Genomic DNA, 27,434 nt, shown 5'->3' with positions numbered 1-27,434 from the left:
ATTTTATTTGGGTACAGCGTCGCATGACCGCGCAAATGTCCGTTAAAGTAACGCAGTGCCGAATCGCAAAATAGGGCCTGGTCATTAAGGGGGCAAATCCTTCCGGTCTTAGTGGTTAAACAGGTTTATTTTTATTTTTTTAATTAAAAAAAAAAAAGACTTTACTATCGTTTCACTCACTTACGCACACAATGTCTTAAAAAAGAAGAAAACAAATGCATGTACCACAAAGGACCATCTATGCTCCCAGAGAATGGCAGGTATTCTATGCAGACAGCTTCCTAGGTGCATAAACACCGCTCACTGCCTGGAAGTATGGGTCTATGCACCCTTGTGAATGAGGCCATAACTCTGCAGCATCTACCAAATCTTAAAGTGGTTGTAAAGTCAGAAGGTTTCTTATCTTGATACATTCTATGCATTGAGATGAAAAAACCTTGTGGGCAGCAGCCCCCTAATGCTTACTTGAGCACCCTCTCGATCCAGCGATGTCCCTGTCTCAGCCATCCCAGACCCCCCTCCTTATTGGCTAAGACACAGCAGCGACACCATTGGCTTTTGCTGTTAATCAAGGTCAGTTATCCAATAAGGAGAGAGAGGGGGCGGGCCAAACCACAACTCCGTGTCTGAATGGATACACAGAGCTGTGGCTCAGTTGCCCCATAGCAAGCTGCTTGCTGTGGGGGCACTCAATGGGAGGGAGGAGCTAGGACCACAGAAGAGGGACCTGAGAAGAGGAGGATCCAGACTGCACTGCACAGAGGAGTTAAGTATAACATGTTTGTTATTTTTATTGAGAAAAAAAAAATACTTTACCATCACTTGTTTTGTATGTGGTCACTTTATTTTCATAACATATCACGGTTGAGCTTATCTGGGAGAAGGATGCCCTGTCTCTATTACTTATTCAGCATATTGTGATGTTATGGATACAAACCGTGAATGGTTCCCACCGGTCCTTCCAAATAAAATACCCCAGTCGTAAAAGGAAATTTTGAGATCTGCATTTTTGGCCTCCAGACAGTGCTATTTGTCTAGCAGTGTCTAGTTTCAGTACCTTTTTGTCAGTACTGTATTCCTTGTCATCATACTCCTAGGTTAGGGACTTGGAGAACATTGAAGCCATTGCATTATTATGACAATCAGGAGCTATGGAGGTCAGAAATAGAAGTCCATCTTTACCCAGTCTTCCTTCCGGGTTCGCGTCCTCAGGCTAACCACCTCAATGCTGAATGCTTGTGGCCCGGTATGGTTCAGAGCTTGGTGTGCTCTATTCCCCCCCCCCCCCCCACCTTTCCTGGCCTGCCGGTCTGCATGCTCGGATAAGGGTCTGGTATGGGTTTTTTTTTTTTTTTCATTAAGCTGTCGGCAGGGAACCTCACTGACAGCTGCTGATTTGGTTGGTAAAGACTCAGCGGCCGCCTGCTCCCAGACAATTGGCTATTCAGTTTAAGGAGAAAAAAGAATCTCGAAGTGCATGCAAAAATTTACAGAAACCACAAAACGTGTCGCAAAACCATATCTATCGCATATATGTGAACCTAGCCTCAAGCCGGCCATACATGGATCGAATTTCGGGCCAGTTCTGCAGGGACCAACTGAACTTGGATCCATGTATGAGGCACCCTGGTTGTACAGCGTGACTTTTTTTTTTTCCCCGGTTGATTAGTGCTTCTGCCGGCAGAACACCATAGCGCTGCACAATAGCGGAGGGTTTTCCTTTCTGCCTGTAGTGTAAGGAATGGAAATTGCATAATCTATGACCTGTCTTAGGCCACATTTACACAACCGTTCACATACAGCCACTGGATTCCAGTGGCAAGAATCGGCAAATCGACTGCAGCTGTTCGCATGTAAGGTAAAGTAACCCATAATAGACCAGCTTTGGCACAATACATTTGTATTGGTTGTTTTGGATTGCTGGACCTATGAATTAGCCAAATGACTGGTGCACTTTAACTGCATTTTAAGTTAAAACACACACTCTGCTCGTCTTACAGAATTTTACCCCAACATTTCATTTTCCTGATGTGTCTGGTGTACCATGTACTTGTATGAAAAAGTATCCTGTTCTCTTGATTTGGTTGTGTGAAATCCCTGATGTTCCTCTGATTTCCTTTTTAAAAGCGAGGTTTCATGTATACCTAGAGGGAAAGGTTAAAAACCCCCTCAAGTGTGTATTGCTCACTGCCCCCTTCTAGGGAGATTAACCACTTCTCTTGTCCTAGTGACCATTGTCATGAGATTGAAAGTGAGAGCTGTAACATATTGTATTTTCTATCACCAGAACGGACAAGAGGTGAAAGGAACTCCTCCAAAGGGCCAATTGACACCAAGGGAGGTTTCTAAGGGGAGGTTACAACTCACTTTGAAGAGTTTTCTCTTCACTTCCTATTAAGTACATAGGAAGTAAAATAAAAAATAAAAAAATCCCCAACAGCATACGGACAAAAAAAAAAAAAACGATCCAGTCTTTCCAACAAAAATAAGTCTTATTACATTACCTAATGTATTACTCCTTTTTGTAGTTGTATTGTAATAAAACAATTTTCTCTTTTTTTTGTGTTTAATAGTACAGGTTTTACGGTGAACCTGTGGTGAAAGCTTGCGTAGAAAATGGAGCACACTTTGTGGATATAAGTGGAGAATCCCAAGTAAGTGTTATGAGAACCCACAGGTATGATTGCAAGGTCTCTAATGCACTCATAGGCCTCAAAGCATCTATCAGATGTTATTGCCCTGCACAGATAAAGTGACTTGTCCCCATTTGACAATGTGCATTTGGGGACTGTCACCCACATGCCTATCAGCATTCAGGGCCACTCTCCCACACACCTGTCAAATTTGGGTGAGCAGCTGTTTCCCCATACACTTACATGGGCATGCTGCACACAGAAACTGGCAGTTTCACAGACAGGTGGAGGCAATGGGAATCGCTGTGGAGTCGCTTCAACGCAGTTGTGTTTCTCGGGGCAACAGGAAGACAGTAGACAGCGAAATAATATTGTTCTCCAAAGAGAGATAAACATTTAGTATTATATACCAGGGTCTTTATAAATTGTCTGTTTCTTACTGCCACTCACGCCAGGATGAGGTCCCTAGCCCAAGAAACCTGGGTAGTCCCCTAATACTGAGTAAACTCTATCCAAGTGACAAAAGTGTATCAATTGTATAGGGGGTCAAACTAGGGAGAGAAGAGTCCTCAAAAATGGCTAGCAGACTTCCAAAAAGCAACTCCCATCCGCATGGTAAACAGCCAAATCAGCTGATTTGTCCAGCCCGCCTTGATGACGTCACACCTAGTCCCCACCCGACTCATTCCCCAAAATTGGCATCTTCTGGGATTGGAGGATACGGTGCAACGTCAGCAAACAGGGTTTAAAGAGGAAGAGTGACCCTGGAAGCGTACCTCCAGAAGTAAATGGTTCCACAATGGAAACTGTGTGTGCAAAGAGGTGTGATCTGCTTCAAAAGAAATGGGTGATCAAATGAGCGAAATCTGCATTAATAAATTATGTATATATATTATGTATATATTCAAAAGTTTGGGGGCACCAGACAATTTCATGTTTTCCATGAAAACTAACACACTTTTTTATTCATCAAATGAGTTGCAAAATTAACAGAAAATATAGTCAAGACATTGATGAGGTTAGAAATAATGATTTTTATTTGAAATAATAATTTTGTCCTTGATACTTTGCTTTCATCAAATAATTCTCCATTTGCAGCAATTACAGCCTTGCAGACCTTTGGCATTCTAGCTGTCAATTTGTTGAGGTAATCTGAAGAAATTTCACCCCATGCTTCCTGAAGCACCTCCCACAAGTTGGATTGGCTTGATGGGCACTTCTTACGTACGATAGAGTCAAACTGCTCCAATAGCACCTCAATAGGGTTGAGATCTGTTGACTGCACTGGCCACTCCATTACAGACAGACAGAATACCTGCTGGCTGCTTCTTCCCTAAATAGTTCTTGCATAGTTTGGAGGTGTGCTTTGGGTCATTGTCCTGTTGTAGGAGGAAACTGGCTCCAATCAAGCGCTGTCCACAGGGTATGGCATGGAATTCCATCTCTAGAGGAATTGCCTCTCGGTCCATGGTTGTGTGAGCTTTCAACTCCTTGTCATGATATGGATGGTATGCTTTGGTAAATCTAACTCATACAGCTGGATCTTCAGGATCGTTTTTTCTGCATCTATCCACCTTGGAGGATCCGGGTCTCTGTTTGGAGTGTCGTATGACCGATCCCAGTTATAAGTTTTAAGGCACTTATGATCACTGTGAGAACAGTGGTCACCAGGATCTGGTAAGAGGCCATTTGGTTTATCTGTGTGGTGGAGGTGCTCACTATTCCTGTCTACCAGTGATGTTTGTATCCTCACATGTCAAGGTGTCTGTGAACTGGGACTCATAATATCTTCTGAGTGTGGACTCAACACATTATGGACTGATTTAAGCGCTGCATTTTACTTGTATTTATCTTTATATCATTTTCTGTGATTGATGCTAGCTGCTATTTGTGCTATTTTTTGGGAAGCGCATTTTTTTCTCTATTTATCTTCATAGCTTCTCTAATCAGCACAACAGTTTTCAGCTGTGCGAACATAATTGTACAAGGGTTTTGTAATCCTCAATTAGCCTTTTAACACAATTAGCTAACACAATGTACCATTAGAACACATGAGTGATGGTTGCTGGAAATGGGCCTCTGTACACCTATGTAGATATTCCATTAAAAAGCCGTTTCCAGCTAGAATAGTCATTTACCACATTATCAATGTCTAGACCAGTGTTTCTCAACTCCCGTCCTCAGGGCACACTAACAGGCCAGGTTTGCAAGAAAACTGAAATACATCACAGGTGATCTCATTTGCTGCTCAGTGATTGCAGTATTCTAGTCTGCATCTCCCCAAGGTAATTCCTAAAATCTGGCCTGTTAGTGTGCCCTGAGGACCGGAGTTGAGAAACACCGGTCTAGACTGTTGTTTTGATTAATTCAATGTTCTTTTCATTGAAAAAAAAACAGTGCTTTTCTTTAAAAAATAGGGACATTTCTAAGTGACCCCAAACTTTTGAACGGTAGGCTTTGGAGAGCTTTGGGGTGGACGTGGGCCCCTACATTGGATGTCGTTCCCCTCCTTCCCATTAGGCACCCCCCTCATCGGTCTGGTGGTCCCTGTGGGCCATCTTGCGCCCCCCTCCTTCACTGACACTGGGGCTGTGGGATGGCCTGGTGCACCTCCCAGGGTGGGGGCAGAGTGCTGTGCTGGAGATGGGGGTGTGTGTGCGACTGGGCAATCGGCTGTGGGGGGGGCTCTACCTGGTGGGGGCTCCTGCCAGGGCCCCCCTTTCTGCCTGTGCCGTTTTCTACAGCCTTTAGGTCCCTGGGTGCCGCAAGGAGCTGCCATTTTCTTGTAGCCTGTGTGCTCTATGTATGGCGGTGGTTTGCCATTGAAAATAGCGGCAGCCGTGACAGGGGAGCCCTCTGGGCGGCGATTTCGGCGGTTGGAGCCCCTCCTCATCCTCTGGTGCTGACTCCTTAATCTTTTCACATCCTGATCGCCGCACTTGGAGTGCAGATTATCCTGGTGCCTTCTAGTGCCGGTTTCTGCTGGGTGGTGAGTCTGGTGGCGTCCTCTCCCTCTCTGCTGGGGGTCGATTGGTGCTCTGTTACTAGTGACTGGGTGGTGCTGCCGGAGCGGTAAGGGGGTCCCTTTAGCAGTGTTATTTTTTGTTTTGGTTTGTTTGTTTTTTTTATGTGGGGTCCCCCTATTGACTCATGGAGTCCTTGAAGCCCATTTCCCCACCTGATCACCTTTCAGAGGCTTCGGGGCCCTCCGGGTCCCAACCATTCATTGATTCAACAGTGGTCCTGGAGTGCTTTGTGACCCGGGTAGAGGTGGTTTTTGGGCGATGGGCTAGCAAAAAGCGCCCCCTGCCTTCCCCATGCCTCATCGATCTCCTCAGATCCTGAATCTGATTTGGTCCGCCGCGGAAGTGGGTCACTCTGCTGGGTCTGTGACCACGTGCCCTGAGTTTTCCAGATAGGGAAGATGATTCCTCCACTCCTGTAGCTGCTCACAAAAAGGCGCTGCTGGATGCCATGATTGTTTCTGTGCGTGAGACCTTAAAAATTAGAACGCAGCTGAAGCTGCGACGGAGGCATCTGTTCTCTTTTGGCACTCACAAGTCATCCAGAGCGGTAAAGGTGTTTCCTTGCTCCTATTTTGACAGAATTGTCGCTAAAAAGTGGGAACGACCAAAACGTCCCCTTGTGGTCCCTAAGCGATTTGCTATGCAGTACCCTTATGAGGAGTCCCTTCTTAAGTGGGATGTTACACCGTTCTCCAGATTGAACAAGGCAACCATGATTCCGGTTGAAGAGTCCCCGGCCTTTATGGACCCGGCTGACAGGAAGGCGGAGGCTGTGGTCTGCAATAGGTACACTGAGGCTGGTTCGGCACTGAGGCCGGTATTTACCATTGCACTGGTGCCGCAAACTCTGACCGAGTGGGCTAAGCTTTTACGCCATGACCTGGAGGGAGAGCAGCTTCCCCCTGCTTTTGCCTAGCTCGCGGACCAGTTGGTCCAGGGGCTGCAGTTTATCTGGGATGCCTCTTTAGATGGGGCTCCCCTAGTTGCTTGGCTCTGTTTCAGCAGTGGTCCTTCTGCGTATGTTTTGGCTCAAATGCTGGTCTGCGGACCAGACTTCTAAAAAGGCCTTGACCAATCTTCCTTTTCAAGGAGATCGCCTATTTGGATTTGGAGCTACCCTGGATGACATCATTAAGGATCACACGGGGGGGGCAGAGTACCTTTTTTCTACAGGCTAGTAATGGCAAGGACCCTCGTAGACGTGGGCTATCCTCCTTGGCTCAAAAAAAACGAAAAAAAAAAAAAAAACGTATGTTTGCTTTTTTTTTTTTTTTTTTTTTTCTCGTCCCATAAGGGGCGACTCACAAGAGATCAAAGCCTTTCAGGGCCTCCTCTGGTGGATCCAAGCAAACTTGGTCTGGCAAGTTGAGAGTGGGTTTCTCCAGACCCATGGAGAAGGCTCCTTCAGCATGAAGGTGCGCTCTCACCTGTATCGGGGGTGGGGGGACGTCTTCGCTGGATTCCGGCCCGTGGACTTCCCGGGTGCAAGACAAGTGGGTCCATGACGTCCGGCTACAAGATAAGAGTTTCGCTCTTTCCTTCCAGCTTGCGCCTGTCCCCGGAACCCCTTACCGCAGCAATGGCCTTCCAGCTGTTCAGAAACTACAATTCCCATCATGCCTAGTTAGGTCTGTGAATATCAGAGATTTACAATGCCTCATGGGAATTGTAGTTCCTGAACAGCTGGAGGGCCATAGTTTGGACACCCCTGGCTTACAGAGTCTTTTTGGGTCTGTGCAAGACCTGTTGCTTCAAGAGGTGATTGTCCCGGTTCTGACATCTGAACGTTTTACTCAAATCTGTTTACAGATCCCAGGAAGGTAGGCAAGGTGCGTCCGATTCTGTACCTCAAGGCGCTGAACTGCTTTGTACAGGTTCAAAAGTTCAGAATGGAGTCTATTTGCACGGTGGTGGCATCCCTGCTTCAGGGGGATTTTCTTGCTTCTGTTGACATCAAAGACGCTTAACTTCACATTCCAATATGTGCCAGTCACCAGCGCTTCCTCCGCATTGCCGTGGGAGAGGAGCATAATCAGTTTGTGGCGTGTCAGCCCCTGTGCTAGCATTGTTACGCCAACAGGGTTGCGGTACTGGGCTACTTGGACGACCTCCTTCTGCGAACGGAGTCTCCTACTGCTCTGGTGGAAAACCTGAAGATCACCATACGAACTCTGAATTTTCAGAAGTCTGCTCTGGTTCTGTCCACAAAGCTGTACTATCTGGGGCTGACTCTGGGCTCGGCCTTAGCCAGGGTGCTCCTTCCTCTGGACAAACTCCATAAACTGCAGACTGCAATTCATCTCCTGCTGTCCAGCAGATGGTCATCCCTCCCGACTTTCATGCGAGTGCTGGGCCTGATGGTGTCTACATTCGAGGCAGTTCCATTTGCACAGTTCCATACGAGGTCCCTACAAAGGGAGATTCTGGGCAAATGGAACAAGAATCCGCAGTTTCTCTGTCCTCCCCTTGTGTTGGACAGTGGTCACCACGAATGGCAACATGGCCAGATGGGGAGGCATCCTCCGCAGAAATTCTGCTCAGGGAGTCCAGACTGCCGATCAATGCCTTGAACTCAGAGCGATCAGACTGTGCCTGGAACATTGGATCGTCTTCAGGGATGTCCAGTGCGCATTCAGTCATACAATGCCATGGCTGTGGCTTATGTTTATCACCAGGAAGGCACAAGTGTCCTGGCGGCTCTGGAGATCGCCGACATTCTAAGGTGGGCAGAACATTTCCTTCCAGTCCTCTCAACCTTGCACATTCCCGGGGTGGGAAACTAGCAGGCGGATTACCTCAATTGGCAGACGTTGGACGAAGGGGAGTCTCTTGGGGTTCATCCCTGCTCTTTTCGGTGGCTCAGATCTTGACCTTCCTTCAACGGGGGGGGGGGGGTTTGAGCAGAAACTGGCCTTGAGTACTATCAAGGGCCAGATGTCGGCCTTGGCAATCTTCTTTCAACAGCCCTTGGCCACACATTTCCTGGTGCGTTCTTTTCTTCGGAGAGTTCAACACCTGGCTCCTCCAGTGCAGTCTCCATTACCACCTTGAGACCTCAATTTTGGGTGCTCAGTCCTCCGAAAGCCTCCTTATGAGAATTTTCAGGAGAATGCCCTGCTTACACTGTCCCAGAAGGTGGCTTTTTTGATGGCGATCACCTCTGTGCGCAGGGTGTCTGAATTGGCGGCGTTATCCTGCCGTTCACCTTAGTGGTTCACAGAGATAAGGTGATTCTTCGCCTCTGTCCATCATTCCTTCCAAAGGTTGTCTCTGATTTTCATTTGAATGAAGACATTGTGTTGCCTTCCCTGTGTCCCAGGCCAAAACATCCAAAGGAAATTTGCTTTGCATGCCTTGATATGGTCCGGCCGATTAGGGTGTACCTGGCAGCTACGGTGTCTTTTTGGAAATCAGACTCCCTATTTGTGCTAACGGATGGGCCTCGGAAAGGGTTGTCCGCTTCCTCTGCAACCATTTCCAAATAGATCAGACAGACGGTGGTTCAGGCCTATTCCATCAAGGGTCAGGTTCCTCCTTTCCCTGTCAAGGCGCATTCTACTTGGGCGCTCAGTGTCTCCTGGGCCTTCCGTCATCAGGCGTCAGTGACGCAGGTTTGCAAGGCGGCCACCTGGCTGTCGGTGCACACTTTCACAAAGTTCTATACAGTAGATGCGTTGCCATCTATGAATGCTTCTTTTGGCTGCAATGTTTTGCAGGCTGCTGTTTAGAGGACCTGATCCTCTTTGAGAGTGTATTTTTTTTTTTCAGGTGAGCTCCAGTTGCTTTTGGTTGAGCTCCTGTTTACCTGGTTGGCTATAGGTTAGCCTTGGGAATTTCTTTTTTGCTGTTCCCACCTCTCATGTTTAACACTGCTTTGGGACGCCCCAATGGTTAAGAAGATCAGGAGCTGTGTCCGTCAATGAACAAAAGAGAAAATGGGATTTTTGACTTACCGTAAAATCCATTTCTCTGATGTTCATTGACGGACACAGCACCCACCCCTCTGTGGAGTTGTAATTCTTCTGACATTGCTTGTAACAAAACTGAGTATTTATAGCAAAGAGAGGGAGTATGCCCCCAGGGACTGCCCATAGGTGTAGCCAGACTTTTTTCTGCCTAGAGTCCTACTACTGTAGGGGGCAGTATAACCCAGTGGTTAAGAAGATCAGGAGCTGTGTCCGTCAATGAACATCAGAGAAATTGATTTTACTTTAAGTCAAAAATACCATTTTTATCCACACAACACACTTGATATGTGTACTATACACCAGATTAGCTATTGTTAATGAAGGAATTCAGATACCATTCCACGTTAAGACCCCAGGTATGATAGGATCTCAGGTCAAATATCCATTGTTTTTCACGACGAGAAATCTGCCTCTTGAGAATACTACCCCTTCAATGGGGAGAATATTTCTCAATGCCCACTACTTGTTAAGAAGCTGGATTTCTATCCTGACAATGATCAAAATCTTTGGACACACTGTAGTAAGGTAAACCTTTCCTGATATTGTTCAGATGTTCACAAATACGGACATTTTAATGCTCGTCTGGTCCTCCCCACGTACTGATCTCCACATGTACACCTCAGAAAATAAACTACTCCCTTGGTCTGACCTGTTAAAAAATCTTTGTCATATTTTTTTGATGTAGAAGAGAAAAAAAATGAGGAAGTTTGGGATGTTTTACACTTTTTTACAGGGAAAGAAACCTTTTTGGATTTTTAAACATTTCTAGTAGGAGGGACTATGGGATTGGGGGCTATCATGTCTTTAAGGGAGCGTACTTTTTTTTGTAAAAAAAAAAAACTTGTTAATGTTCAGGAAGTACTGAGCCCAGCACATTATCTTTCTTAAGAATATTTCAATTTTTGTTCAGGATATTACCCACTCTGTTGGTTTGAAAAGGTAGTGAGAGGCCAACTCAAACTTGTTGGATGATGGGTTTCTTTCTGGTTAGCAGTAAGAGAATTCTGGTGTTGGGCTGACACTTGATGAATATTCTTGTTCCAGAGTGTCCTCTAAATATCCCTTCCAGGAATCTCTCTCTCTCTCAATATTCCTGCTTGATGGACAAAGTCCTTTTGTCTGGAACAATTCCTGCGAATCCGCTGGAACTATCCTTTCTGAATATCCTTTAACCAATTGGAGTGATGACCACTCCCCATCGTAATAAACCATTCCTGTCCGTGAATTTGAAATAGGTTTTGGTTAATAGTAGGTTATTTTTCCGATGGATGGTTAACTTTTTAAACTTAACCCATCGCTTCATTCTTAGGAAAAATGTACACCTCGTGTTATGCCACCTCATACCCTTTATGGTGGGCGATTATGGTATAAAGGAATAGGATGTGTGCTATAACAAGAAGAACCTCTCCCTCAATAGATATCTGATAATTCCCTAATGATCTGTAAGGTCGGGACTGTGACGTCATTGCGGCTGGCTGGACAGGTGACACTGCGGCTGGCTCGTTTTCGTTATGCTTGTTTTTCTTTGCCTGAATGTAAGTGTGAAGTAAAAATATGGGAATGGCACTGCCTAGTGGAAGAGCGTATAAGGATAATATATACCAGAATAAATAAATAAATGAGTATGCACAAAGATCACAATGAATAGAATGTGACTGAAGGTGAAAAGTGCAAACTTTAACAAGCGTGCATATAAATAAATTAATCAATGTATAAAGTGACCAAGTGCATAAGGAACATATAAATAAATCCAATAAAGTGCAATATGTGTGGCAAATAATTAATAAAATAAGTAATGTGATCAGTGCAAATAAATACAAATTAATGAATGAGTGCCAATAATAAACTGTGCTGATAATATATAGTGTATCCAAAATATTAAAATTATGCGCATAAAAAATAAATATTCGTGACAGAGCTAGTAATCCAATATGTGACTGTAGTGACGTGTTAAGTCCATATAAGTGACAAAAATCTTCTTATAAACCTGGATACAACCCCGTGGTGGGTGGTAGGTGAGGTGCTAGGTGACCCCTATAGTAGGTAGCCCACTCACTGGAAATGCCCACCCCACACAGGGGTATAGAGCGGGTATATAAATATAGGAAGTATTCCCTCTGTTGGCTCCTGTTCCCTAAGAGAGCGGACCCCCTGGAGACCCAGGCTTTCATATAGGAACCGTTCCGGAGCCCTACTCCTATCCTAGGATCCCTGGAAAGGAACAGGAGCCAACAGAGGGGAATACTTCCTATATTTATTCTGGTATATATTATCCTTATACGCTCTTCCACTAGGCAGTGCCATTCCCATATTTTTACTTCACCTTTTTATATAGTCTCTGGACTATATCCCTGGGAGGCTGCAGCCTATCCACCTATCCATTATATATCCCTTAGTGCGGAGTTCTACACCTTTATTACTCAATGTAAGTGTATTTTTATTCTTTAATCTATTTGACTAACGCTGGGAGGCTTCTCCCTACTTTACACATGTCACTCTGATGGATGGATTCCATCTGATTCATGCTGTGGAGACATGCTTTCTATGAAACCTACGCCTTGGATATGGAGTGCAGGCAGTCTATGATCTCTGTAACGAAGATCCACTCATTTGGGTAAGAGGCCTTCTGCTTTTATTTAGGAGCACCTCTTGCCACATCGGAGCACCTTTTTTGAAAGTGGTTGTACGTTGTGGAGCAGTTAGCACTTTTGTCACTTTTTATGGACTTTATGTCCACCATGATATTATGTTGATTCATATTGTACTTTTGTACAGTAATTTAATACTTGCACTTTATTTAACCTTTTATATGCAACCTAATTTGTCATAATTAATGTAAGGTTGAATCTATGGGAGTTCAATTTGAAGGAACAGCACACTATGTTACTTTATTGCTCTGTTTTTTTGATAGATTATTCACAGTTGATTGCCACATATATTCAAAGGAACAGCGCACAATTTTGCTTTTTTTTATATTTATTCTATGTAGCATAGTTTGGAGTATTTAAATGTTTCCTTCAGGTTATAATATTTGATCTCACAATACATTTTTACATAAGTCAGCTGAATATCTATTATGTACAGCTGCAAGAAAAAGTATGTGAACCCTTTGGAACGATATGGATTTCTGCACAAATTGGTCATAAAATGTGATCTGATCATCATCTAAGTCACAACAATAGACAATCACAGTCTGCTTAAACTAATAACACACAAAGAATGAAATGTTGCCATGTTTTTATTGAACATTGTAAACATTCACAGTGCAGGTGGAAAAAGTATGTGAACCCCTAGACTAATGACATCTCCAAGAGCTAATTGGAGTGAGATGTCAGCCAACTGGAGTCCAATCAATGTTATGAGATTGGAGGTGTTGGTTACAGTTGCCCTGCCCTATAAAAAACACACCAGTTCTGGGTTTGCTTTTCATAAGAAGCATTGCGTGATGTGAATGATGCCTCGCACAAAAGAGCTCTCAGAAGACCTACGATTAGGAATTGTTGACTTGCATAAAGCTGGAAAGGGTTATAAAAGTATCTCCAAAAGCCTTGCTGTTCATCAGTCAATGGTAAGAAAAATTGTCTATAAATGGAGAAAGTTCAGCACTGCTGCTACTATCCCTAGGAGTGGCCGTCCTGTAAAGATGACTGCAAAAGCACAGCGTAGACTGCTCAATGAGGTGAAGAAGAATCCTAGAGTGTCAGCTAAAGACTTACAAAAGTCACTGGCAAATGCTAACATCCCTGTTAGCGAATCTACAATACATAAAACACTAAACAAGAATGGATTTCATGGGAGGATACCACAGAGGAAGCCACTGCTGTCCAAACAAAACATTGCTGCATGTTTACAGTTTGCACAAGAGCACCTGGATGCTCCACAGCAGTACTGGCAAAATATTCTGTGGACAGATGAAACCAAAGTTGAGTTGTTTGGAAGAAACACACAACACTGTGTGGCGAAAAAGAGGCACAGCACATCAACATCAAAACTTCATCCCAACTGTGAAGTATGGTGGTGGTTTGGGGCTGCTTTGCTGCGTCAGGGCCAGGACTGATTGCTATTATCGAAGGAAAAATGAATTCCCAAGTTTATCAAGACATTTTGCAGGAGAACTTAAGGCCATCTGTCCACCAGCTGAAGCTCAACAGAAGATGGGTGTTGCAACAGGACAATGGCCCAAAGCATAGAAGTAAATCAACAACAGAATGGCTTAAACAGAAGAAAATACGCCTTCTGAAGTGGCCCAGTCAGAGTCCTGACCTCAACCCGATTGAGATGCTGTGGCATGACCTCAAGAAAGCGATTCACACCAGGCATCCCAAGAATATTGCTGAACTGAAACAGTTCTGTAAAGAGGAATGGTCAAGAATTACTCCTGACTATTGTGCACGTCTGATCTGCAACTACAGGAAACGTTTGGTTGAAGTTATTGCTGCCAAAGGAGGTTCAACCAGTTATTAAATCCAAGGGTTCACATACTTTTTCCACCTGCACTGTGAATGTTTACATGGTGTGTTCAATAAAAACATGGCAACATTTCATTCTTTGTGTGTTATTAGTTTAAGCAGACTTTGATTGTCTATTGTTGTGACTTAGATGATGATGATCAGATCACATTTTATGACCAATTTGTGCAGAAATCCATATCATTCCAAAGGTTTCACATACTTTTTCTTGCAGCTGTATGTCTTTTAATATGCCCTTCTATAAGTGTGCATGTTATTTATTCCGTTTGCTCTCCACAGTTCCTGGAATCAATGTACCAAAAGTATGACAGCCAAGCAGCTGATAACGGGGTGTATGTTGTTGGCAGCAGTGGCTTTGACTCCATTCCTGCTGACATAGGTGTTCTGTTCACCAGAAACAGCATGCAAGGTATATTTTTATGTACTAGAGGATAACTGTTAAGATTAAAACTATTTAAGTTACAAATAGATTTGTTGAGATTCAGCCAAAGCAATGATGGTATAAAAAAAAAAAAAAATCCTATCATGAATTTGCTACAAAAAATTATACTTAATCATTGTTTGAAATCCCAGACATTGCTGGTAAATGCCCCTATGAGTCAAAATAGATCAATCATTGTTCATTTTTGGTAACAGTGACCAGAATATTCAAATAAGCAGAATGCTAAAATAGTTTTTTTCTAATTTCTTGAATTTCTAACAGCAAATGTTTTTTACATTCGGGAAATTGCATTCATTCCAAAATTAAATGTTAAAAGCAAACAAAATCTTAGTATTTTGGCTGACATTCGAAGTACTATGTCATTAAATCTTCTTTGAGAATATCCATACAAATGTACATACAAACCATTTTATGAACCTTCGTTTGAAATCTACTAGTGTATGGCCAGCTTTAGAGAGACTTCCCCCTCACTTTCTGTCCTGCTGACAATGTTTTATCAGACATGAAATAAGGGGAACTCTCCAACAGCAGCATAGACGAAAAAAAAATATATATACTTTAGTAGGGTAGTGGAATTCTAGAACCACCTCCTTAATTTTTATTTCTTTGTCCCTGCTTCAGGTTTTCCCTCAATTCCTCTCTGGTGAAACCGTCGTTGACTTGACATAAGGTTAAATCTTTCTAGCGATGTCCAAGATGGCAGTAAAAACCCATAGGAAGTTATAATTCTTCCCTACTTTATCCAAAATAATAGAAAAGTTTTGGCTGACATACTTTTAGTTCAGACACGACTAGGTAACTAGCATTCTCATCAGGAGGCTAGCAGTGGTGGTATAATACTTCTTTCAGTCACTTTAAATCCACACCATGTGTATTTATTTCTCCTAAAATGTATACTGTCTGGATAATTCATTGGTAGGATTGTGTTAAGAACAACTTATAAAAACCTTTTCATTTATTTACACGCCTAAAAGAGTAAGCATTTACACCCTCTCAGCAGCTGTTTCACAAGCAGAATACATTTTGTTCAGGTAGTTGGGTCTTTATGTTGTGTATATCTAATGTAAGTTTTGTTATGTAAGGTGATAATTCTAAAATGGAACTGAAGAATAATTTTCTCTTTCTAGGTACTCTGACAGCAGTAGAAAGTTTCCTATCTCTGAAGTCTGGACCAGAAGTGAGCTTTAGCCTTTTGCTATGAATATTGCCCTGACATTCATATATGTAACAATCCCTTATATTCTTTTAAAAGGCTTATTTCTTTTTGATTATTCCCATATGATAGAGGTAACAGTTGAAATCCACTTAAAAAACACGCACTAATCACCCCCCTTAACCACTTGACGACGGGCCCATAGTAAAAATACATTATTACTTTGACGTAAAATACCAGCTTAAAAAATGCTAGTGTGCATGGAGCCTAAAGGTAAATGAGAGATTTGGGGTCCCTTTAGACCCCCAGATCTCTCAATAAAGACGACCTTTTATCCTTATTCCTATGACAAAGGATGTTTACATTCCTTGTAATAACAATTAAAGTGATGAAAAAATACAATAAATTAAAATGAATAAAAAAAATAAATTTAAAGCACACCATTCCTTCATGCTCATGCAGAAGTGAACGCATGCATAAGTCGCACAAGCATATGTAAACGGTGTTCAAACCACACATGTGCGATATTGCCGCAAACGTTGAAGCGAGGGCAATAATTTTATTGCAAGACCTACTCTAACTCTATACTTAATTTTGTAACAAAAAATACTTTCTCTTACGTCCTCTGACAGTCGTCGCCGCTCTTAATTCATTACGATTGGTAAGAGCGGCGACGACTGTCAGAGGACTCAGAGAAAAGAATTTTACGGTAAGATTTTACAAAAATTCTATTATTTCAACTTTTTAAACAAAAAGTTCCAGAAAAGTCCTGGTCTTCAAGTGGTAAAAAAGCCCTGATTGGATCCCAGCAATCTTAACCACTCACGTCCCATCTCCTTGCTCCTCTTTTCTGCCAACTCCTTGAACGCCTAGTCTACAACCTACTGAACTACCATTTCACTGAGCAAAACCTTCAGTCCCCTTTAGTCAGGATTTTGCCATCAACACTCGACTGAAACTGCTCTCCTAAAACTCTCAAACTATTTACTAATGGCTAAAACCAATGGCCACTATTCAGTAGTCCTACTTCTGGACTTCTCTAATGCTTTTGATATGGTTAACCATCTCCTCCTCCCGCCTCCCTCCTTCCTTCTTCCGTCTACCTCCGCACTCCTTTGGTCTCCATGACTGTACTCTTCATTGGTTCTCATCCTACATCTCCCACTGCCCTTTCAGTGTCACTTATAATGCTACCTCCTCCTCTCGCCCTCTCCTCTTCCTTTTGCTGCCAGGGTCACCCAAGGTTTTGTTGGTGCACCTCTCGTATGCTTGATCTACACCTCTTCCCTTGTTAGCTGAGCAGTTTAATTGTTTTCATGATTTCATTACCATTACTACGCTGAACACCCAAATCTATCGCTCTGCCCCTTTAGCTCACTCCATCAGTTTTCTCACGCATCATTTACTAACGAACACACAGTTGTGGTCAAAAGTTTGCATACCCTGGCAGAATTCATGACATTTTGGCATTTATATTGAAAATATGACTGATCATACCAAAAAAAAAAAAAACCTGTCTTTTATTTAGGGATAATGATCTAATTAAGTAGCTATCACATAGTGGTTTGGCTCCTTTTCAGATCATAACAAATCACTCAAATGGCCTTGATCAAAAGTTTACATGCCCTGGTACAGACTCACAAGGTGGCACACACTAGTTAAATGTTGGTAAAGGTTCATTTCTTACATATGTGGCTTTTTAAATTGCAATTAATGCCTGTGTATATAAATAGTCAATGAGTTTCTTGGCTCTCAAATGGATGCACTGATCAGGCTAGATACTGAGCCATGGGGAACAGAAAAGAACGGTCAAAAGACGTGTAACAAGATAATGGAATGTTCTAAAGAGGGAAATGATATAAAAAGATATCCAAAGCCTTGAATATGCCAGTCAGTACTGTTCAATTTCTTAAGAAGTGGAAAATTCAGGGATCTCTTAATAACAAGCCACGTTCAGGTAGACCAAGAGATACTGCAGCCACAACTGACAGAATTGTTCAGGACACAAAGGAAAAAACCACAGGTAACCTCAGAAGAAAACGGTGTGGTTCTTTCAAGAAGCACAATTTGACGATACTTGAACAAAAATTAGCTGCATGGCCGAGTTGCCAGAAAGAAGCCTGTACCGTGCTAATGCCATAAAAAAGCCTAGTTACAATATGCCCAACAACACCTTGACATAAAAAAATGGTAGTCTGGTGCGATATAAAAGATTAGATATAAACAACTTATGCCTTCTATCTATAATGAAAACCACAAATGAAACAATCTGTGTAACAATGATGTGTCCCACAAGTGATACAAACTTTGAAAATGATATAAACCCCAAACAGTGTAAAATTTATCACAATAACTTAGTGTCCAAACATAATGTCCAAAACAATGTTCATAGTGTGTTGAACAGAAATCCTTCAATAGGGAAATGAAGTGATATAAATCCAAATGGTGAGTACGAGTCCATCTGTGAATTTCCAACAAAAATCTGCCAAGTAATGTATAGTGAATCCCACCACCTCCAGGAATGGCTCCTTACCAAACAGATTAGGATATGAAGCAGTGAACTCCCCCAAGAGTGTTGACTTCCTGTGCTGTGGAAGTGATCCATCACTCCTTTTCACCTCGTGGAAGAGACAAATTAACTTGGCCCCTTACTAGATGGATGTTATAAAGAAGCATGTATCCGTCCCCTTAAAGGACCTTCCTTCCAACAGCCACAGTGGATATAGCCTTAGGTTTCACAATGGTGATCTTCTATGACTCCTATACTCCTCTAAAACGTCCTCCGCAGATTCTCCCCATACCTGCTGGCTGCTGCTGGTGGTGGTAGCCAAGCTACAGCGGAGTTACAGCGCACCAGGCCAGGATATAAATATTATATATATAATACCTCCACCACCGTCCACAGTCAGGCACAGCCACTGGTGACAGCCACAACAAGAAGGACAGCAGCACAGGCAGACAGACAGCCTGGAGGATGGAGCCAGACGGACCCCACCAGTGTGCCTGGCCACACCACCAGCAGCCAGCCAGCAGGTATGGGGAGAATCTGAGGAGGACGTTTTAGGGGAGTATAGGAGTCATAGAAGATCACCATTGAGAAACCTAAGGCTATATCAACTGTGGCTGTTGGAAGGAAGGTCCTTTAAGGGGACGGATATATGCTTCTTTATAACATCCATCTGGTAAGGGGCCAAGTTCGTTTCTCTTCCACGAGGTGAAAAGGAGTGAGGGATCACTTCCACAGCACAGGGGAGTTCACTGCTTCATATCCTAACCTGTTTGATAAGTAGCCATTCCTGGAGGTGGTGGGATTCACTATACATTACTTTTTGGATATTCACAGTTGGACTCGTACTCACCATTTGGATTTATATCACTTTATTTCCCTATTGAAGGATTTATGTTCAACACACTATGAACATTGTTTTGGACATTATGTTTGGACACTAAGTTATTGTGATAAATTTTACACTCTGTTTGGGGTTTATATCATTTTCACAGTTTTTATCACTTGTGGGACACATCATTGTTACACAGATTGTTGTATTTGTGGTTTTCATTATAGATATAAGGCATAAGTTGTTTATATCTAATCTTGTATAGCGCACAAGACTACCATTTTTCATTTTTAATAATTCCAAATTAGGTATTTGGATCTTTGGTTGCAGCTTTACTTTTCCCTTCACATCAGCGCACCCTCTTATAGTTTTTATTTTATTTTTTCAAACACGTTAACATGCCTCACAGCTTCTGGCACACTGTAATCCTGAAGTGATAAGACCAAAAAAGAGCTTTATAATCACAACCATGCGCGCTATGTTTGGAGAGGGGTCAACAAGGCTTATAGCAACAAGAATACCATCCCCTCTGTGAAGCAATATGGTGACTCACTGATGTGTTGGAGGTGTGTGAGCTCAAAAGGCATGGGAAATCTTGTGAAAATTGATGCCAAGATGAATGCAGCATGTTATCAGAAAATACTGGTAGACAACTTGCATTTTTCTGCAGGAAAGCTGTGCATGGGCCGCTCTTGGACTTTCCAGCATTGCAATGGCCGCAAGCAAAAGGCCAATTTGACACTCCTGACCTTAATATCATCGAGCCAATCTGGGGAGATGTCAAATGTGTGGTTTACGCAAGAACCCAAAGACTTTGCGTGGCCTGGAGGCATTTTCCCAAGAGAAATGGGCACCTATACCACCTGTAAGAATTCAGGGCCTCATAACTATTACAAAAGACTGCACGCTGTCATTGATGCTAAAGGGGGCAATACGCAGTATAGGTAAGGGTATGCAGACTTTTATAACAGGGGTCATTTCATTTGTTTACTTGTTACCATGTTTTGTTTTCGGATTGTGCCATTCTATTATGACCTACTGTAAAATATGAATCCCAAAATGTGTTTTGCCTGCTCACTCATGTTTTCTTTAAAAATTGTACATATTGTGTATTACCAATTCTCCAAGGGTATGCAAACTTTTGAGCACAACTATGTCAGACTGGGTGTCACGTCCTTTCCTCAAACTCCATTTTATCCAAAACCAAGCTCCTAATATTTCCTCCTTCACATGCTCCTTCCACTGACTTTCTGACTTTTGTCAAGATCGATGGCACCACTATCCAACCCATCTGCGTATGCTAGGAGTAATCCTGGACTCTGAACTCTCCTTTTGGCCACACATCCAATCACTGTAAAAACTCTCTGCTTCATCTGTGCTGTGATTTGGTACAGCACAAGTCACTCAGAAGGAGCTGGCCATTGACTTATGGCCGGGACCTGCTGATCAGCTTAGCGAATCGCAGTACTGAGCCCTGTGTTTACTAATAACACAGGGCTCTGTACAGAGCAGCAATGTGGGTGTTTTTTTTTTTTTTTTTTTTGCTTTCAAAGCAGGGAGAAAAGTCAGCTACATTGATTGGTAAAAGCAACACACATTAGGCACATAGTTTACCCCTCGATTGCCTCTAGATGTTAACCCCTACCCAGCCAGTGTCATTAGTACAGTGACTGTGTATCACTATAATACTGCGTATTGCAATATTAGCATTGATCACTGTATTTGTCACTGGTGATGTCAGTGTCAGATTTCCCGTCACACAGTCCACTATAAGTCGCTGATCGTCGCCATTACTTGTATAAAAAATAAATAAAAATTCTGTATACTATCATTGGTAGATGCTATAACTTCCATGCAAACTCAAACCAATCAGTACACACTTATTGGGATTTTTTTTTTTTTTTTTTTTAACCAAAGACCTGTAGCAGAATACATTTTAGCCTAAGTTTGTGAAGAAATTTTAATTTTTTTTATTTTTTTCAACCTTTTTGTTTCATTTATATCGCAAAAAAGAACCCAGTGGTCACCAAATGCCACCAAAATCATGTAAAGTAGTGAGTGTACAGTACAGCTTGTATAACAGTGTAAATTTGCTATCCCCTCAAAATAACACAACACACAGCCATTAATGTCTAAACCGCTGGCAACAAAATTGAGTACACCCCTAAAGTCAAAATGTCCAAATTGGGCCCAATTAGCCATTTTCCCTTCCCGTGTCATGTGACTCATTAGTGTTACAAGGTCTTAGATGTGAATGGGGAGCAGGTGTGTTAAATATGGTGTTATCGCTCACTCTTGCATACTGGTCACTGGAAGTTCAACATGTCACCTCATGGCAAAGAACTCTGAGGATCTGAAAAAAAGAATTTTTGCGCTACATAAAGATGGCCTAGGCTTTAAGAAGATTGCCAAGACCCTAAAACTGAGCTGCAGCACGGTGGCCAAGACCATACAGCAGTTTAACAGGACAGGTTCCACTCAGAACAGGCCTCGCCATGGTCGACCAAAGAAGTTATGTGCACATTCTCAGTGTCCTATTCAGAGGTTGTCTTTGGGTAATAGACATATGAGTTCTGCCAGCAATGCTGCAGAGGTTGAAGGGGTAGGGGGTCATCCTGTCAGTGGTCAGACCATAGGCTGCACACTGCATCAAATTGGTCTGCATCCGTCGTCCCAGAAGGAAGCCTCTTCTAAAGATGATGCACAAGTGAGCCCACAAACCGTTTGCTGAATACAAGCAGACTAAGGACATGGATTACTGGAACCATGTCCTGTGGTCTGATGAGACCAAGATAAACGTATTTGGTTCAGATGGTGTCAAGCATGTGTGGCAGCAACCAGGTGGGGAGTACAAAGACAAGTGTGTCTTGCTTACAGTCAAGCGTGGTGAAGGGAGTGTAATAGTCTGAGGCTGCATGAGTGCTGCCGGTACTGGGGAGCTACAGTTCATTGAGGGAACCATGAATGCCAACATGTACTGTGACATACTGAAGCAGAGCATGATCCCCCTCCCTTCGGAGACTGGGCCGCGGGGCAGTATTCCAACATAACGACCACAAATACACCTCCAAGACGACCACTGCCTTGCTAATGAAGCTGAGGGTAAAGGTGCTGGACTGACCAGCATGTCTTCAGACCTAAACCCTATTGAGCATCTGTGGGGCATCCTCAAACAAAAGGTGGAGGAGCCCAAGGTCTCTAACATCCACCAGCTCCGTGATGTCGTCATGGAGGAGTTAAAGAGGACTCCAGTGGCAATCTGTGATGCTCTGATGAACTCCATGCCCAACAGGGTTAAGGCAGTGCTGGAAAATAATGGTGGCCACACAAAATATTGACACTTTGGGCCCAATTTGGACATTTTCACTTAGGGGTGTACTCACTTTTGTTGCCAGCGGTTTAGATATTAATAGCTGTATGTTGAGTTATTTTGAGTGGACAGCAAATTTACACTGTTATACAAGCTGTACACTCACAACTTTACATTGTAGCAAAGTGTCATTTCTTCAGTGTTGTCACATGAAAAGCTATAATATATTTACAAAAATGTGAGTTGTTTGCTCACTTTTGTGAGATACAGTGTGTGTGTACAGTCAGGTCCATAAATATTGGGACATTGACACAATTCTAATCTTTTTGGCTCTTTAATGGATTTGAAATGAAATGAAATAAACCAGATGTGCTTTAACTGCAGACTTTCAGCTTTAATTTGAGGATATTTACATCCAAATAAGATGAACGGGGTAGGAATTACAACAGTTTATAGTATATGTGGCTCCCACTTTTTAAGGGACCAAAAGTAATGGGACAGATTAACAATCATAAATCAAACTTTCACTTTTTAATACTTGGTTGCAAATCCTTTGCATTCAATTACAGCCTGAAGTCTGGAATGCATAGACATCACCAGACGCTGGGTTTCATCCCTGGTGATGCTCTGTCAGGCCTCTACTGCAACTGTCTTCAGTTCCTGCTTGTTCTTGGGGCATTTTCCCTTCTGTTTTGTCTTCAGCAAGTGAAATGCATGCTAAATCGGATTCAGGTCAGGTGATTGACTTGGCCATTGCATAACATTCCACTTCTTTCACTTAAAAAACTCTTTGGTTGCTTTCACAGTATGCTTCAGGTCATTGTCCATCTGCACTGTGAAGCGCCGTTCAATGAGTTCTGAAGCATTTGGCTGAATATGAGCAGATAATATTACCCAAAACACTTCAGAAATTATCCTGCTGCTTTTGTCAGCAGTCAAATCATCAATATATACAAGAGAACCAGTTCCATTGGCAGCCATACATACCCACGCCATGACACTACAACCACCATGCTTCCCTGATGAGGTGGTATGCTTTTGATCTTGAGCAGTTCCTTTCCTTCTCCATACTCTTCTCTTCCCATCACTCTGGTACAAGTTGATCTTGGTCTCATCTGTCCTTAGGATGTTGTTCCAGAACTGTGAAGGCTTTTTTAGATGTTGTTTGGCAAACTCTAATCTGGCCTTCCTGTTTTTGATGCTCACCAATGGTTTACATCTTGTGGTGAACCCTCTGTATTCACTCTGGTGAAGTATTTTCTTGATTGTTGACTTTGACACACATACACCTACCTCCTGGAGAGTGTTCTTGCTCTGGCCAACTGTTGTGAAGGGTGTTTTCTTCACCAGGGAAAGAATTCTTTGGTCATCCACCACAGTTGTTTTCCGTGGTCTTCCCGAGTCTTTTGGTGTTGCTGAGCTCACCGGGGAGTTCTTTCTTTTTAAGGATGTTCCAAACAGTTGGTTTGGCCACACCTAATGTTTTTGCTATTTCTCTGATGGGTTTGTTTTGTTTTTTTTCAGCCTAATGATGGCTTGCTTCACTGATAGTGACAGCTCTTTGGATCTCATATTGAGAGGTGACAGCAACAGATTCCAAATGCAAATAGCACACTTGAAATTAACTCTGGACCTTTTATCTGCTCCTTATAAATGGGATAATGAGGGAATAACACACACCTGGCCATGGAACAGCTGAGCAGCCAATTGTCCCATTACTTTTGGTCCCTTAAAAAGTGGGACGCACGTATACAAACTGTTGTAATTCCTACACCTTTCACCTGATTTGGATGTAAATACCCTCAAATTAAAGCTGAAAGTCTGCAGTTAAAGAACATCATGTTTGTTTCATTTCACTATATAGTGGACCTGACTATATACAGTGTATGTATGTGTATATATATATATATATATATATATATATATATATATATATATAAAATCTCCTTTAAATACAACTGAAAATCTGTACCATTTCATATTCTTTTAATGTTGGTTCCAATTCTTTTTGATGATTTCTGATATTGTATTGTGTTAATGTTTTTTTCTGTAGGGCACAATGCTTAATGAAGGGACATGGCAATCTGCTATTCATGAAGTTGCAAATCAAGGCAAGTTGGGAAAGCTGAGAAAGCAATTGGCATTCAAACCTCTTCCAGTTGTTGGTAAAAAATTAAAAAGAAGGTTAGTAATTTATTTAAAGTGGAACTTAAATTTTAAGAACTTTGATAAAAAAATTTATTTGGCAAGGAACATGAATTCTGCATTAATAATTGTGCTACCAATATTAGTGTGTGCTGTAAATTTCCTCCAGCATTCTTCATGTTCCTTCATGCCAGAGGCTGCCATTTTGGTGACGCCCAGAGACCCTGAGCAGCAGTAAATCTTTAGGCTGTTAACAGATCAGCGTCTAGCGGCTCTGATTTTCAGCACAGTGCCAAAAACGAGAGCGCAACTGAGCATATGCAGCGCCAGGTGAAGCAGTGTATTAATGGATTTTAAACAGTGTAGGTACTTTTATTTTTAATGTTTTACATAGCTATACCTGGAAAAAAAGGGCTAGCCTGAAGGGGATCTATCAGGACCTAAGTTTTTGACTAAAGCCAAACTTTTTTAGAAAAACGATAGTGTGGGGGAGGTAGGACAGAGGAGGACAGGAGAGCTGCGGATGATGGAGACATGTAAACTGACCACGGTGCCAGGGCTCAGCACATTTTTAGAAAAACGATAGTTGGTTTATGTATTCAGTGCATAGTGTAGTTATTTATGGTAAATAAGTTATAGTGACGGATCTGCTTTTCCCAATCTATTGGCTAGAAGCTGTACTGTAGTTCAAGTGTATCTTAATCTTATTTTATTTTTATTTTTGTATATTCTTAAAGGAGTTGTAAAGTCAGAAGATTTTTTTTTTTATCTTTATGCATTAGGATAAAAAAACCATCTGGGTGTAGCAGCCTCCTCAGCACCCCCTAATACTTACCTGAGCCCCCTCTTTTTCGAGCGCTGTCCACGAGTCCCTCAGCCGTCCATGACTCTCTCTATTTCTCTCCTGACTGGCTAAGACAGTTGCGGCGCCATTTGCTCCTGTGGCTGTCAATCAATGTCAACCAAACAGGAAAGAGAGGGGGCGGGTCTGAACAGCAGCTCTATGTCTGAATGGACACACCGAGCTGCAGCTCGACTCGGGTGCCCCCATAGCAAGCTGCTTGCTGTGCTGGCACTCAACAGGTGGGAGGGGCCAGGAGCAGCAATGAGGGACCCGAGAAGAGGAGGAATCCGAGTCACTCTGTGCAAATCCAACTGCATAGAGTGGGTAAGTATAACCTGTGTGCGGTGTGTGTATGTTTGTTTTTCTTTTATTTTATTTAAAACAGAGACTTTACAATGACTTTTTATAGAGTGTTGAGAGTTTAGAAGCCCTGTTAGGCTATTTATTGTTGTGGGTTAAGCAAAATACATGTTACTCGCCCTGTAGCATCATTCACAAGTCTTTTTAAAAACTCTGTTCTTTTTGAGGTACAGGTTTCTGGGTATTCTAGAAATTCTCTAGTTCAGGGCTCAGCATCCCGAGGATATTAACATGAGAATATTTAATGATGGATGCCATGGAATGCGTCTTACATATGACACTTAACTCCCCTCTAAACTGTCCATACATTTTTAACTGATGCAGTTTTTTAGATAAAAATACATTAAAAAAAAAGCCCAGCCTGTAATTAAAATGGTAATCTGTCCTTGTAGAGTGGTCAGTTGTCACTCTGTACCGAGATAAGCTATTTGAAAATCTTCTGCATGCAACACACTTCTGGAAGTGTCAGAGGCTGGATTCCGTGCTGCTTGCTTAAGAATTTTTTTCTCTATCGTTCATTGACAGATGCAGCTCTGCTTAATCATAGACTATAAGGTTATGCTCCTCCCCCTAGGGATAGGCACTAGGTGGAAAAAAGGCTTGTCCATGCCTATAGGGGCTGTCCCAGCCGGCATAACCCCTCAAGCTCTGCTATACTCAAACAGTTTGTTCTGCCTAGTGACAGGGATAGGGCCTAGTTCCCTGCTGGGACTTCGGTCTTAGCTGTAACAGGGAAAGTTTGTGATTTTTTTTTTTTCCATTTTTCTAGTTAGTTCCTGAGGACCACAATTCAGAGGAACAACAAGCAACAGCCGGCTGTGATTTTCGCACTGGATAATATAGATCCTTAAGGTCTCCCAGCCTGGCCTGCGAGGGTGAGCAGGTTATAGTCCAGTACTAGGCCTCGCCACGACGGTGCCCCGATGGATAGAGACGAGCCTGCGAGTGGATCATCTTGCTGAGAAGCAGACGACTTGGAACTCCCTGCGTTGCAGCCTCCCCTTGGCTAACAGCACCCAAATCTCGGGTGGGAGGTGATCTTTTTGGAGTGGCACCCACCTGGTACCACTGTATGGTGAGTAACATGTCCCCCCACTACCCCTGGAATGGTTGGGCCTTAGGGGCTCCCTCGGTTCCCTGGCACCCCGGAAGCCTAACCGGCGTACCCCTTGCTCCCCCCTCTTGTGGGTTCTTACCATAAGGGGGTGGTAATAATGCGTCCAGTTTTCGGCACATATTTGGGGATGGTTCGGCGGGGTCCTTGAATGAGGACCCTTAGTTGCCTTTTGTTCTGGGACCCCATTTTGGCCCCACCTGGCGTGCATGGGGGCCGCCATTTTGCCATGGTTCATGACCTCTGTTTTCCCATTAGTTTGTAGTTTGTATGGGCAGCCATTTTCTGAAATTTCCCATTGAGAATGTATAGCAGCCATTTTCTTGTGGTCCGGAGGCGAGACTGGCATGCAGCATGTTTTGTTTTCTAGGCTTGAGGCAGAGTTGCTTCCTCTTCCTGCTTCTTCTGTGTTACTTTCGTTTTGACACTGACAAGGACTTCACGTTTTTATCTGGTGGGTCCCCTGTAGGTTTCCCTCTCCTGCTCTGCTATATTTAGACATTTCTCAGGTTTTTGTGGTCCGCAGTAATAACGGGGAGACTGCATTTTTCACAGACTTTAAGGGACAGTGCACAAAAAAAAAAAATTTTGGTTTGCAAATGGAGTCCCAGGATAAGATATCCCCTGCAGAC

The 27,434-nt window shown here is 42.8% G+C and overlaps 1 protein-coding gene across 1 annotated transcript in view; it reads left to right on the top strand.

Annotated features, from left to right (window-relative positions):
* LOC309549446 (saccharopine dehydrogenase-like oxidoreductase) overlaps positions 1-27,434 on the top strand; it is a 172,176-nt gene that overhangs the window by 85,382 nt on the left and 59,360 nt on the right. Inside the window, exons 3-6 of the mRNA XM_082249745.1 lie at positions 2,574-2,654; positions 14,376-14,505; positions 15,666-15,715; positions 24,393-24,523. Of these exons, the coding sequence (XP_082105871.1) occupies positions 2,574-2,654; positions 14,376-14,505; positions 15,666-15,715; positions 24,393-24,523 (392 nt within the window). The remainder of the gene's footprint in view (positions 1-2,573; positions 2,655-14,375; positions 14,506-15,665; positions 15,716-24,392; positions 24,524-27,434) is intronic.

Source organism: Pelophylax lessonae (assembly GCF_965119305.1).
Source record: "Pelophylax lessonae genome assembly, chromosome: 3".
Lineage (NCBI taxonomy): Eukaryota > Metazoa > Chordata > Amphibia > Anura > Ranidae > Pelophylax > Pelophylax lessonae.
Note: the sequence above shows the minus strand (reverse complement) of the source record. Positions and strands in the feature narration are given on the sequence as shown.